The sequence below is a fragment of the Manis pentadactyla genome, chromosome 6 (genome assembly GCF_030020395.1).
Source record: "Manis pentadactyla isolate mManPen7 chromosome 6, mManPen7.hap1, whole genome shotgun sequence".
Lineage (NCBI taxonomy): Eukaryota > Metazoa > Chordata > Mammalia > Pholidota > Manidae > Manis > Manis pentadactyla.
Genome location: NC_080024.1, coordinates 10,757,811 through 10,771,107, shown reverse-complemented (window position 1 = coordinate 10,771,107; position 13,297 = coordinate 10,757,811). Strand labels below are relative to the sequence as shown.

The window sequence follows — 13,297 nt, the reverse complement described above, 5'->3', positions numbered from 1 at the left end:
TATATAAGAATACAGGAAATATATGTGTTCTCTCTATATGTATATATCTCATATGTATACACACACATACACAGTGGTAAATAAAGTGACATAGTAGGAGGTTAGGGCCATATTAGGTAAGTCTAGAACACCAGGCTGTATTTGTACTTCACTGGTTGGTGTAGAGATCCAGTGAAGATTCTGAGCAACATAGTACAATGGTCACATAAATGGTAACCTGGAAGATCCGGTATATTATATACTGCTCTTGCCAGGCTATTTCATAGTTTCAAATGTTTTTAACACTTATTGGACTGCTGTTGAGGACTAGTGAATAGAACTACAAATTATCAATTTCTTTTAAACCTGGGACTTCAAGTTTGGGATGTCACAATTTGTAAAACCAGCTTCTTTGTAGATCGATTGTCTAGGAAGAATTAGAGAAAGAGAAAGATTGGAAATGGGGAGGTCAATTAAAGGGTTAATAGCCCAGCTAGCTAATGGGCCATGGTCTACCAGTGGAAACAGAAAGAACAGAGAGAGTGGGCAGTTGGCATGGAAGTGGAGAATCCAAAGGACCAGGGACTTGGGAGACAATGAAAGATGACTTCAGCATTTTGATCCTTAGCAACTGGAAAAATAATCTTGCTATTAACTGGAAAAGCAAATTTAGAAGAAGATAATCTTAATTGGGAAGAGAGAGAAAATTCAAGTTTGAAACCCTGTTGGAACCAAAGACACTTCAGAAGCACTGGAGAGAACTCATGCAACAGGATGAGACTAAATGGATGCGCTTATTTATTTAGATTTATATACCTCCTTTTCCACAAAAGATTTGAGGCAACTATGAATGCGTAGATAGTCAAAGACGAATTGAATTATAAGCAGGAATGTCCACATTAATGCTTGTACAGAAGGAAGACCCGCCATGAAGCTTTATCCTAAGAAACAAAGGCGCTACCTAAGGTTTACCCTGCAAACAAGAGGCTCTCAAAGATCACAAACTAAGCGTGACGCCAACACTTATCGCTTAAGTGTTACAATCTGTGAGGATAACCCTTTGCCCACAACAAAGATGTCTCCACATCGCCGTCGCACTGCTCCTGCTCCTGTGCGTGAGCTTCACATCCGCCCTTCCCCGCATCACATGACCACAAACCTGCCTCAGCTACGGCTCCCGGAAGAGGCCAGCTGCGGCCGTTCACGCGTCTCGCCGGCCCACTGAGGGCTGCTCCGGCCGGTGCCTTGCCGGGCGCCTCCGTGCGCTCGTCGAACGGCCTCTGAGGGTGCCCTCCCGAAGGCCGCGGGAGCCGGCGGGCCGCGGCCCTCTCCGGGCACCCTTCAGCGGGCCCAGGGGTGAGTGCTGACGTTTTGCCGACCCGGGACTCGCGGCCCGGGCTGACTACCCGGCCTAAAGCCGCGGCCGCGACCCTCTGGCAGACGGAGAGACCCGCAGTGGCCCTGGCCGGAGTCCCGACGCCCGGGCCTCTCGCCTCCAACCCTGGCCCTCCTCATCCTCAGGGCCTTGCCGCCGCCCCGGGGCCCGGGGAGAGCAAGGGAGAACAGCACACTCGCCTGCAGACGTTTTTGGGCTAACCTCTTCCCCCTGTTTAGTTCGACGTCTCGTTCAGTCGACAAATTTAGAGTTTCCCCTCTAGAAACCAGTTTGGAGGTCGGGGGACGCGAGGGGTGTCCGGAGAGCTTGAGCGCGGGGCTTTGCTGGTGGTCTTCCCTCACCCTCCCCGGCCAAGGCCCTGGCATCTTTCGGTGTGACCTTGAACCAGACGCCTGCTGTCTTCAGAAACAGTTTCTTGTTTGTTTTTACTTTGTGGAAAATAAATCTTCGAAAAGAAAGGCCTTGGAAGCCCGGGCATCCGCGGGAGGCCCCTGGTCGAGTCGGGCTGTGGGCATCCTGTTCCCGCAGGTGTGCATGACGGGAGTTGCTCCTTGGATTTCCTCCCGGGAGCTGGGAGGCTGCAAGAAAGCCCGGGTTCCCGATCCGCGCAGCCTCCGCCTCGCTCTGCAGGACGAGGCTCCCTTTATGATCTGGAAGAAAACCCCCGCAGTGTCCCACAGCGTCAGAGCTGGGGGCAGTTTCGAAGAGGGTAGTGTCTTTTCACCGCGAAGAAAAAAGCCTTGGGGCCCTTGTTCCCAGTCAGTTCGGGTCTCTCCCTCCCTGAGACACTTCCCTGAGGATCTTAAATGTTTTCTTTCCCTAGATGAAAAAGATTTGTTTCTGGGTCATTTTCTTTAGCTAATGATATACCAAAGGAAAATCCCTTAGTGAAATGGGTTTGGATAGAATCCGAACGATTTAGTTGCACTTGACCGTCTTTTCCCACGTAACTGAATCGTACATGGGATCTGTTATCTTTTTGGTTTCAAACGCTTTTGAATTGGTTTTGCTATTTCTAAAAGGAAATTGTGTGTTCTCTGCCTTCCTGTCTAATAGGGCTGCCTTGTTATAGGATTACAAAATTTAGCTGTTGCTCTCATCCCTTCTGGTGTTGAAACTTGTTTTCTGTGGACTTGTAACCTTATTTTAAAATAATTATATATTAAGTTATGAGCGCTTTTCTTAAAAATCTACAATTAATCCTGGATTGACACCCTGATTTTCTAATACACCCAATTATTTTACTTGCTTGTAAAGAGAACTGAAACAGGGTGACCTATATGAAAACCTTGAGCTAGGTCCACATAATAAGATAAAGGACAGGACTTTCTGTTTGTTTTGTAATTGGAGAATTATGTGAATCTTTGCAACCACAGTCAGTTTGACCCAAGTTGTTTCTGTGACTTCATAGGCTATTTCTCTGGGTTCCTGTGTTCTAATACAGAAAATGGGAAAGTCAAGCTCAAATCATTTTGTCCCAGAATTGGGCACTTTTCATTAATGGGATGTGACTTGACTCTAGGTGGTATATAGATGAGGGTTTTTGTAACAGTTTTTGTCAGGTGTATTTATATATATAAATATATGTACCTCACGTCCATGGTTTAAAGTAGTGATGGAAAATTTCCTATTAAAATACATAAATTTTTTAAGTTGAATTAAAAGATTAAATGTATCTAAGAGCAAATGGATTGTGTGAATATAGAAAAAGCCATGAAGTTGGTAGGTAAGTTACTGATGTTTATGAACCAGTAGGCTTAGAAAGTAGAGATCTACGATCACCTATGATTCTGAGAGGGATTTTGGTTAGATAACAGAGAATCATTTACTGGTTGCCTGGTAGATTCTGAGTGACAAAACTTAATGGAATTAGTATCTTAACTTCAAATGAGAAATTTATCCTGTTTATTGTCAAGAGATATTACTAGAAATGCTAGTCTAATAGAGGGAAAAAATAGATCTTGATCTATTTTACTTAAGCAGAACCCTGAGTAATTGGCACTGTTAAATATTAGTAAAATTAATAAATACTAGTAAAAAAGTTCCATTTACTTTTTTTATTTAAGTAGCTCAGATCGACTACAAGAGAATTTGGCTTTTTCCTGAAGTTGTCTTTTCAGTGTTCACATTTGTGATCCAAGTCTGTGAAACTTTACAAATTCAGAGATTCTCATAAAACAGGTTATTGCTATGGAATGCAATGTTGAGACCCATAGGATGTACTAGCAGAAAGTAAGACTAAAATGCAGGAAATGAAGTGTGGAGAACAGCACATTTCAGAAAGATAATGTTCCAGCAATTTGCATCCCTTGTTTATTACTGTAAAACTTCAGTTTATAATGTCCCAAGGCTATAGTCTTTTTGGGATATCTCTATTCAGTGCTGTTTCTAAATACAAGCTTGCACTGTGCTTCAGATACACACAAGTATAGGAACAGTATCTCAACTAGACTGATGCACAAAAATTGATAGTAGGGGTTGCCTGTGGGGACCTGTGTGGTTATAGAATAGGATCTGGTGGGACATTTTATTTTCTCCATATGTTCTTGTGTACTTTGCATATATTACTGGTTTAAATTAAATAATGAAAGTCTTAAATGAAATTAAATGCCAAATGGAAATTTAGCCAAATTCCAAACAGAAACGATGACAGTCTTTTATCTTGCATTAACTAATAAATGATTGTAGGGTCCTGTCTGTGAGACTAAAATTGGTGATAAGTTTGTTAGTTTTTTCATCTTCCTATTGTTTTTTTCAATATAATGTTGTGGTGAGTTTTATCATTTGGAGGATTTCCAGCAATGAATCCCTAATATTGGTATCTTCTAGTTTCTCAGTTAGCTCCTGTTTTTCTTCCCCAGGGAGAAAAGTGGCTCTAAATCGAGCACATGCACACTGAAGCAAGCTAAAGGAGTTAATATGAAGCACAGGAGCAGATAGTGCCAAAGAGCAAGTGGTAGTTGGTACACATTTGTGAGTAAAATTCTCTTTTGGCCCTGTTTTCTTAGCCTTTAAACTTTCTGCATGCCAAATCCTTAAAATTCACATTTGTTAAAGAACAAAAGAAACAAGTTAGCCTCATTATTAACCAGTTGTCAAGGTTTAAAGCCCTTAGTAACCTACCTATAAGGACTGCCCTAAGCATCGCAGTGAGATGGAGTTTAAGGTGTTGTAAATATCCCAGCTATGACTTATATTTATATTGTCATTAATTTTTTTTTTGCCCTTAATTTATAAAATGTCTTTTGCTGAACATTAGTGTGATTTGGTTTTCCAAGTTATTTCCTTTTAAAGGAACCATTACTTATACCTCAAATTTTTAGGCAACCTCAAATACATGTAGCTTTGCCCTTTGTATTCTCTCATAATTTTCTTTATTTGTATTGTATTAAGATAAAAAAGAACAGGACTGTTTTCCCCTTCAGAATATAATGATTAGTAAGTTTTATGGCAAAATGTTTTTTCTAATCAGACTTCACATTTATATATATATATATATGCTTTATTAGCTTTCCTTCATCTTGTTTGCAAAATCATAAAATAGCAACAATGCTTAAAACCGTCTTTATGATCTTTAAGGTATAGGATAGCTGTTTAGGAGGGATATGAAAATTGATTTTTCAGATCAAGCCCCAAGCCTTTTGAAATCTAAAAATAATTTAAAGTAAATACTTTTATTCATGGTTTTCTTATGAAATGAACTGTTGAAATACTGATCTTTATTCTTTCTTTTTTACAGCTGGAAAAGCAGTGTCCGTGTTGTTATGTACACCTCCAAAAAAGTTCAGATCTGTAGGGGAATTGTTGTGTAAAACTAAACTGAACTACAGGGTAGTGGTATTTTAATAGCTTTTATAGACATTTTTATTGTATTGCAAATGAGTAAAAGAACAAGCAGTGACAAACCACTAGGAAGGTCAGTGACATTTTATTCAATCGAGCTGGTGTTTTAGACTTGAGAGAGAGTGGCTTTAAAGATGATTGCCATAAGCTAACCATGCTCTTTTATACTTCTATTAGCATTTCACATTTTGGGCACCTTTCTTTCTATTGCATTTCCCTGGAGCACAGATCCTTCTGTAATTTAGGTTTTTCAGTGCATTTGTACTGTCTTCCCTCTTAAAGGCATGTCATGCTTTTAAAGTATACTCATGTAAATATGATATTAGCAGATTAATAATGTGAAACTTCAATCCCCAAAAATGAATGCATACATTAAGAATTTATTAAAACATATTCTATATTTGGTATTCATTGCATCTCAGTCATCAGATGCACATTCAGTAAGCAAAGGTTTAATTTGTATTTTGTGATATTTCAGGGGGTTGCATTATTTTTAGTAAATTTAGAATTAAAACCTTATTCACCTTATGAATCTGATTAAAAGGTTTTTTTCATGCATGCCAGCAATTTCTAATTTCATTTTTATAAAGTCTTAGCAGCTTTCCCTAAAATAATTGGGAAATTTTAATTTAAGTTTTATTTCAGGCATTTTTTGAGTTATAAGCAGCATGCATATACATGCAGAAAGAGTATATGTGTGTCTGCACATTTGTCTTGTGGTTATACAATAATTTTTAAAATTTGCTCCTAAGCAATATCATTAAGGTGCAATTTCAGCTGATAACGGAGAAGGCAGTATGTTGAGGAAAACATTTTCTTTAATCTTTCATTTTTCTTCTTTGTGTATTTAGAATTCACAAATGAGAAGTCTCCTTTTGCTCTTTCTATAAGGTATTGTCTTTTAACTTCACTAGGTAGAGAAGACTGACATTTTAATACCCAGTCATCTGTGTCTTTAATTTTTTTTGCCCACAGAGTGAGTGGGGCAGCATTTCCTTCTCCCACTGCTGCTGAGATGGCAGAAATTAGTCGAATTCAGTATGAAATGGAATACACCGAAGGTATTAGTCAGCGAATGAGGGTCCCAGAAAAATTAAAGGTAGCACCACCAAATGCTGACCTGGAACAAGAATTGCAAGAAGGAGTTCCAAATGCTAATGTGATTATGCAGGTTCCAGAGAGGATTGTTGTAGCAGGTATTTCACAGTTGTTTATAAAGCTGCCTGATAAAACTTTGTTTTATATACTTTTATAAAAACTTACAGGTTTTTCAAAATACTTTTTAGAAAAGAGGTCGGGAAATGCCCCTTTGCTTGTTTATTTCAAAATTTTTATTCGTTAGTCTGAAACTTCAAACTATTTTTTTAATAATTCAACTGATTATTCAGGTATATATATTTATATATGTACAATGTGTGTACTTTTTAAGTGTACAGCTTGATGAGTTTAGTAAGTATACACACACCCATGAAATCACTGCAGTCCAGATACAGAACATTTTCATTAACGAGAAAAATTACCTTGTGCCCCATCTCTTCAGTCCCTACCCCTCAATTCAAGGCAACCATAATTTCCTTTCTATAATCAGAAAAAAGATTTGTTTTTCCTTGAGTTTCATATAAATAAAATGATATAATACCTAGTTTTGGGTCTGGCTTCCTTTGTTTAATGTAAATGTTTTTGAGATTCTTCTCTGTTGTTGCTTATATCAGTTGTTCATTCCATTTTATTACTGAATAATATTCCACCGTGTGGATACACAGTTTGTTTATCTATTCACCTGTTGATGGACATTTCGGTTGTTCCTTGTTTGGTGCTATTAAGAATAAAGCTGCTATGAATACTCGTACTAGTCTTTGTGAGCACACATCTCTAGGAGTAGAATTGCTACATCATATTGTAAGTTAATGTTTAACTTTATGAAAAGCTGTCAAGCTATTTTTGAAATTGGTTGTACTCTATTATATTTCCATCAGTGATACATGAGAGTTTGAGTTGCTCCACATCCTTGTCAACACTTTGTATTGTGAGTCTTTTTAATTTTATCCATTCTAGTAGGTGTGTGGTAGCAAATACATCTTAATAAAACTACTGTCTTTTTAAAATGTCCTTCCTTTTCTTTTTATGTTTTTATTCCCAGGCAATAATGAAGACATTACATTTTCAAGACCAGCAGATCTTGACCTTATTCAGTCAACTTCCTTTAAACCTCTGGCACTAAAAACACCACCTCGTGTACTTACACTAAGTGAAAGACCACTAGATTTTCTGGATTTAGAAAGACCTTCCTCAACTCCTCAAAATGAAGAAGTAAGTACAGTTTTAATGTCAACTGGATTTGAAATAATATGGACCAAAAAAAAGGTAAAGGACAGTTAAGAGGTTATAAATCATATCATTAGCAATATGTAAATGAAAGCCTTCTGCATGCACCACTGATTACTATAAATTTATATTATCATTTATGGATAACCCCACATATGATATTACGCTATTTTTCTTTTTTAGTTTAAATATTATGTTTCTCTGGAAAATGAAAATTTTGTGGAAATCATTAACATTCATGTGGTCTGGAAGGAAGAGCTTTTATGGTTAGGAATTACATCTGGGGAAGTTTAGCACAAGAGAAAATTAATGCATCACTTTGTTATAAAAGCAGTCTGGCAAACAGGACAAAGAAAGCCCCTTTTCCCCTTGACACTACCTATTCTCTCTGCTTGCTGAAAAGTTTCTACTGAGTTACTGTGTAACATTAATAACCTTGTTTGCCTAAATATGGCAGTTTGGACTAATAAGGTGTTAGTAGCAAAGTTCGGATCTTGTCTCTTCCATTGATTCAGGGTCAGTCTAGTAAAACTTCTTTTCTATGATAATTTCTGTGATTGCAACTTTTTTATTGTAACTTCTGAGCTTCTACTATGTTGTCATGGGGCCAGTATAAGACAGTGTGCAAACATATGGTTTTATTGATAATGGAACTGCCTATGTCTTTCATTTTTCATGTAGTCCTTTCTAAAGAGGGGCAAGCACCCATATAACCTAGGGGAGAACAATTTCCTTACCACTGGGTATGACCTTTTAAGTGGGAAGTTTCTGTTGAGATAACTGAGATAATACACTCATACATACCGGTTTGGACATTCTAGATATTTGCGTTGTAAAAAACACTGAATTTGAGTGTACACGTGGTGAAAGGACACTCAGATATTTGCAGAACTGTGTTTTATTTAGCAAATATTTTTTGAGCTTTTATGTAAGTGCAACATAGTCCCGCATAGTGTAGTATGAGGGAAAGACACCAACACTCGCAGAAGATAATAAGTTCATAATACAAAGAGTAATGAAAGTTGTGAAAAGATAACATAGCATGGTCCCAGTTAGAAGCCCAGCTTCTCAGCTCCTTGAAGTTCCCAGAGGGAATTACAGCTGTGAATAATACAGTCTCAGAGTGAGAATTCTGCCAGGAGAAAAGCCTTCCCTTTCATATTTGAGTTTTGTTTTTCTTTTGGTAGGCTCCCGCTATTTTGGACCCTTATGCCTACTTTGTGTGAATAATTGATTGAAACAAGCTATGAACTTTCCTGAGTGATTATTTTAAGCCTAAGTGGGGAAAAAAGTTTACCAGGATTGCTTTCAATAGACCTGTTTTAAGCATCTATGAGGCTCACTCCTGCAGTAATTGTGATATTTAGTCAGTAGTGATAAATCTCCAAAATGTATAGCACTGGAGTGAAAAGCTTTGGCTGAGAATTAGACCTAATTTTGAAGACCTACTTCGCTACTTCCTAACCACATAACTTGGGCAAGTCATTTTAACAATTCCAATGCTCATCTTTAAAATAAAAGATAAGAATAATGTCAAGTACATAAGATTATTATGAGAATTCAATGTAATAATGTGTGTGATGTGTTCAGCACATGTTCTAATTTATGTTAAAACCTCTGTATGTACAAATACCATTGTTATGGAAGGCAAAATCCTATGGCAGTAGCCAAATCCTGAGTTGGGAGAGACAAGTTTCTGAGGTTAGTACCAGCTACCTATTGAAGGGAAAGCAAAGATGATGAAGTATACTTAAAGGCCATAGAAGGGTCAGACAGTCCTCAAGAGGCAATCAACTAATGAGCAGAGGGGAAAGGGGAAGGAACCAGAATTCTAGTAGCTTCAAGAAACTAGATTGAACTAGAAGGGCAATAAGGCCCTGAGTACTGATAACATTGATGATTCACTCAGATGCTACTCAGAGTTTATCGACTGAGATCCCCTAAATCATTTATTCTGCAGCAGTCATTTTACAACGTATGCTAGGGTTTCTCAGCCTCAGCACTATTGACGTTTTGAACTGGATAATTCTTTGTTGTGTGAAGGCTGTCCTTTGCACTATAGAAAACATTCTTGGTCTCTACTAGATGGCAGTAGAATCCTTCAAGTCATGGAAATCAAAATGTCTCTCTCTAATAGCCAAAAGGTGGAAACAACCAAGCAAAATGTGGTTCATCAAAATAGTGGAATATTATTCAGCAATAATAAGGAGTGAAGTACTTATATGTTACAACATGGATAAACCTTGAAAAAATTAGGCTAAGTCAGAGAAGCTAGCCAGAAAAGGCCATACATTGTATGATTCCACCTAAATAAAATGTCCAGAATAGACAGTCCTCAGAAACAAGCAGATTAGTGGTTGCCAGGGGCTTGGGAGAGAGGGAAATTGGAGTAACTGCTTAATCATCCTGAGGTTTCCTTTGGGGCTGATGAAAGTTTTCTGAAACTGGACAGTCGTGATGGTCACACAGTTTTTTAACTGTACTAAATACCAGTGAACTGTATATTTAAAAATGTCTCAAGTGGTGAAATTTATGTCATGTGTATTTTGTCAATAAAAAGAAAGAAAAAATTATCTCCAGACATTGCCAAATGTTCCCTGGAAGGCAAAATCACCCTCAGTTGAGAACCACTGGCCTATGGCAAGGAAGGAGACTGCCAGAAGGCAGCTTATGAGAAAGGCTATCAACTTGTTTTCTAAAAGCCAAACTGCTGCAAGGAATAAATTTGCAGAAAACATTGCACTTAAAATGGCTTGAAGAACCCTAGTGAACCTATGAAGAGGGCTTAAAACATGAACCAGAAAATCCCCCGGCTCAAAGAGTGTTAATAAAATCTGGAGGCTTTGCTGGTAGAGAGGAAGTTGATGAAACCTTCTAATATGTCTAACCTGTACCATGGTGGTGCTTAAAAACCTGATAATTTACTCCCAAGTCTTTTTAAAAGCATCAGTATATATTCATTTGCATTTTTGAAAATCCTTATTTTCAAGTCCATCAGTTCACATACCAATTGTTCTTTATAGTAAAGCTGAATTTTCTTTTTAGTCATGAAATTGCTGTGGCTATTTCTAGTGGGGAAAAAAATTCCAAGCTGGAAGTTAATAATTATCATTGTTCTAGTTATCTACTGCTGTGTAATAAAGCCACCCTAAACTTTGAGGCTTAAAACAAACAAAAAGAAAAACTCCTTTGCTCTTGGACTGGAATTTGCAGCAGACATATAGGAAAAGCTTGATTCTGTTCTTCAACATGTGGGCCTAAGCCAGGGAGTCTGAAAGGTTAGAGATGACTTGGCAGCTTCAGGCTGCAACCGTCTGAGGCTTGTTCACTCACATCAGTTCATAGTAGCTGTTGTCTGGGACCCTAGCTAGGGTTGCTGGCTAGTGCGCCCACAGGTGACCTTTCCATATGGCTGTTTGGGCTTCCTCACATCATGGTGTCACTGTTCCAAACATAAACAGCCTGGGGGAAAAAGGCAGCAACTTTACCGTTGTTTATGAACTAGTCTCAAAAGTCACATTCCATCGTCTCTACAGCAATCACCAGCTCACCCAGTTTCAAGGGAAGAGAACATAGATCCCATCCCTTAAAGGAAAGAGGTCAGTGATACATTTTACAGGAGCTGATGGGATAGGAGATTGTGGAATGCCAAAACTTCTAAGCTAGTAAGACTCCATTAGTCTAATTTTCAGATATTCAACCAAATCTGAGCTTGTTTTAACCCCAGAAACCAGGAACATTTATTTGTGATATAAATATATCCCATTTCCCATAATATATGTGCCTTTAACAACTGTTGTAAATTTTTCTTAAGTAATGTAAGTGTTGAGAATATATTCATAAATGACACATCCGATAAGGGGTTGACATCCAAAATATATAAAGAATTCATATGCCTCAACACCCAAAAAGCAAATAACCCATTAAAAAATGGGCAGAGGATCTGAACAATTCTCCAAAGAAGAAATTCAAATGGCCAACAGGTACATGAAAGGATACTCCACATTGCTAATCATCAGAGAAATGAAAATTAAAACCATAGTGAGATATCACCTCACACCAGTTAGGATGGCCAACGTCCAAAAGACAAGCAACAACAAATGCTGTCAAGGATGCAGAGAAAGGGGAACCCTCCTATACCTCTGGTGGGAATGTAAATTAGTTCAGCCATTGTGGAAAGCAATATGGAGGTTCCTCAAAAAACTCAAAATAGGAGCACCATTTGACCCAGCAATTCCACTCCTAGGAATTTACCCCCAAGAAAACAGAATCACAGATTCAAAAAGACATATGCACCCCTATATTTATCACAACACTATTTACAATAGCCAAGACATGGAAGCAACCCAAGTGTCCATCAGTAGATGAATGGGTAAAGAAGATGTGGTACATATACACAATGGAATATTATTCAGCTATAAGAAGAAAACAGATCCTACCATTTGCAACAACATGGATGGAGCTAGAGGGTATTATGCTCAGTGATATTAGGCAGAGAGAAAGACAAGTACCAAATGATTTCACTTATTTGTGGAGTATAACAAAGCAAAAACTGAAGGAACAAAACAGCAGCAGACTCACAGAACCCAAGAATGGACTAGTAGTTACCAAAGAGAAAGGGGTTGGGGCAGGAAAAGGGGATTAAGGGGTATTATGATAAGCACACATGATATAGCGGGGGGCACAGGGAAGGAAGTATAGCACAGAGAAGACAAATAATGACTCTAGCATCTTATGCTGATGGACAGTGACTGTAATGGGGTGTGTGGTAGGGACTTGGTAATAGGGGGGAATGTAATAACCACAATGTTGCTCATGTGAAACTTGAGCATAAAATAGTAGTATATCGATACCTTAAAAAAAAATGATGTAAATGTGTTGTATACATTATAATAAATAAAAATATTAATTGTACCAAGTAAGACTGATATTTAAAAAGAAACTAGAAGTAACTTTTTTATAGAGTAAACATTCCTGTTTATCTGCATTATAATAAGTGGGATTTTTTTTTTTTAACACACCTGTCGGTACTACACACACCTGGCAGCAATTCTTGGTTATGTTCTTTGTGAATTTTGTGAATAGCCTTTAATTAAGGTTTTGATACTAAGCAGCTACTAGGCTGCTAAGAGTATTTTCTATTCTTTTCCCTTTCCTTGTGCTTAACAGATTCGTACAGTTGGCAGGCTAAAAAGAGAGCGCTCTATGAGTGATAATGCTGTTCGCCAAAATGGACAGCTGGTCAGAACTGATTCCATGTGAGTAAGCCACTAAGCAGTGTATCTCCTTCATAGGTTTTCTCCATATATTGTCTGTCCCATCTTTTTCTAACTAATTTGCCTTTTTTTTTAACTCTCAAATATTAAAAAAAAAAAAAAAAAAGGAAGAAGTGTGTATGTTTTATGCATAAGAACCTCAGAAAAAAGTTAATAATTTACTTGTATTAGGGTTTGAAATTTGTTTTACTTTTATATAAGTTGTACATATTTGCAACACATTTTATGTCCTTAAAACCTGACCATTTTGTTAGTTGTTAGAATTTTTCAGGAGCATTATCCTCTGCTGTATGTATGAGTTTTATATTGGTATGATTTGCATATTTTAGGAATCTTCTACAGTGTTGTTAAGAAAAATTGATAAACTGTAGCGTTCAGTTCTGTGCAGCCTTCAAAAGTGTTTATCTAGCAGTAGGTTTAAAACAAAACAAAACATTTTATTTAAGAAGCCTTTATTTTCAAGTTACTGATTTATAAC

At 37.7% G+C, this 13,297-nt stretch overlaps 1 protein-coding gene across 16 annotated transcripts in view; it reads left to right on the top strand.

The window, feature by feature from the left end:
• Positions 1–1,146: 1,146 nt before the first annotated feature.
• MFF (mitochondrial fission factor) overlaps positions 1,147–13,297 on the top strand; it is a 28,761-nt gene continuing 16,610 nt past the window's right edge. For 15 of the 16 annotated variants that reach the window (XM_036913413.2, XM_036913408.2, XM_036913398.2 and 12 more), the window contains exons 1-6: positions 1,147–1,335; positions 4,237–4,348; positions 5,115–5,291; positions 6,194–6,414; positions 7,359–7,528; positions 12,713–12,801. In XM_036913413.2, the coding sequence (XP_036769308.1) occupies positions 5,254–5,291; positions 6,194–6,414; positions 7,359–7,528; positions 12,713–12,801 (518 nt within the window). In that variant the 5' untranslated portion in view covers positions 1,147–1,335; positions 4,237–4,348; positions 5,115–5,253. The remainder of the gene's footprint in view (positions 1,336–4,236; positions 4,349–5,114; positions 5,292–6,193; positions 6,415–7,358; positions 7,529–12,712; positions 12,802–13,297) is intronic. The other variant, XM_036913362.2, reaches the window with a different exon arrangement.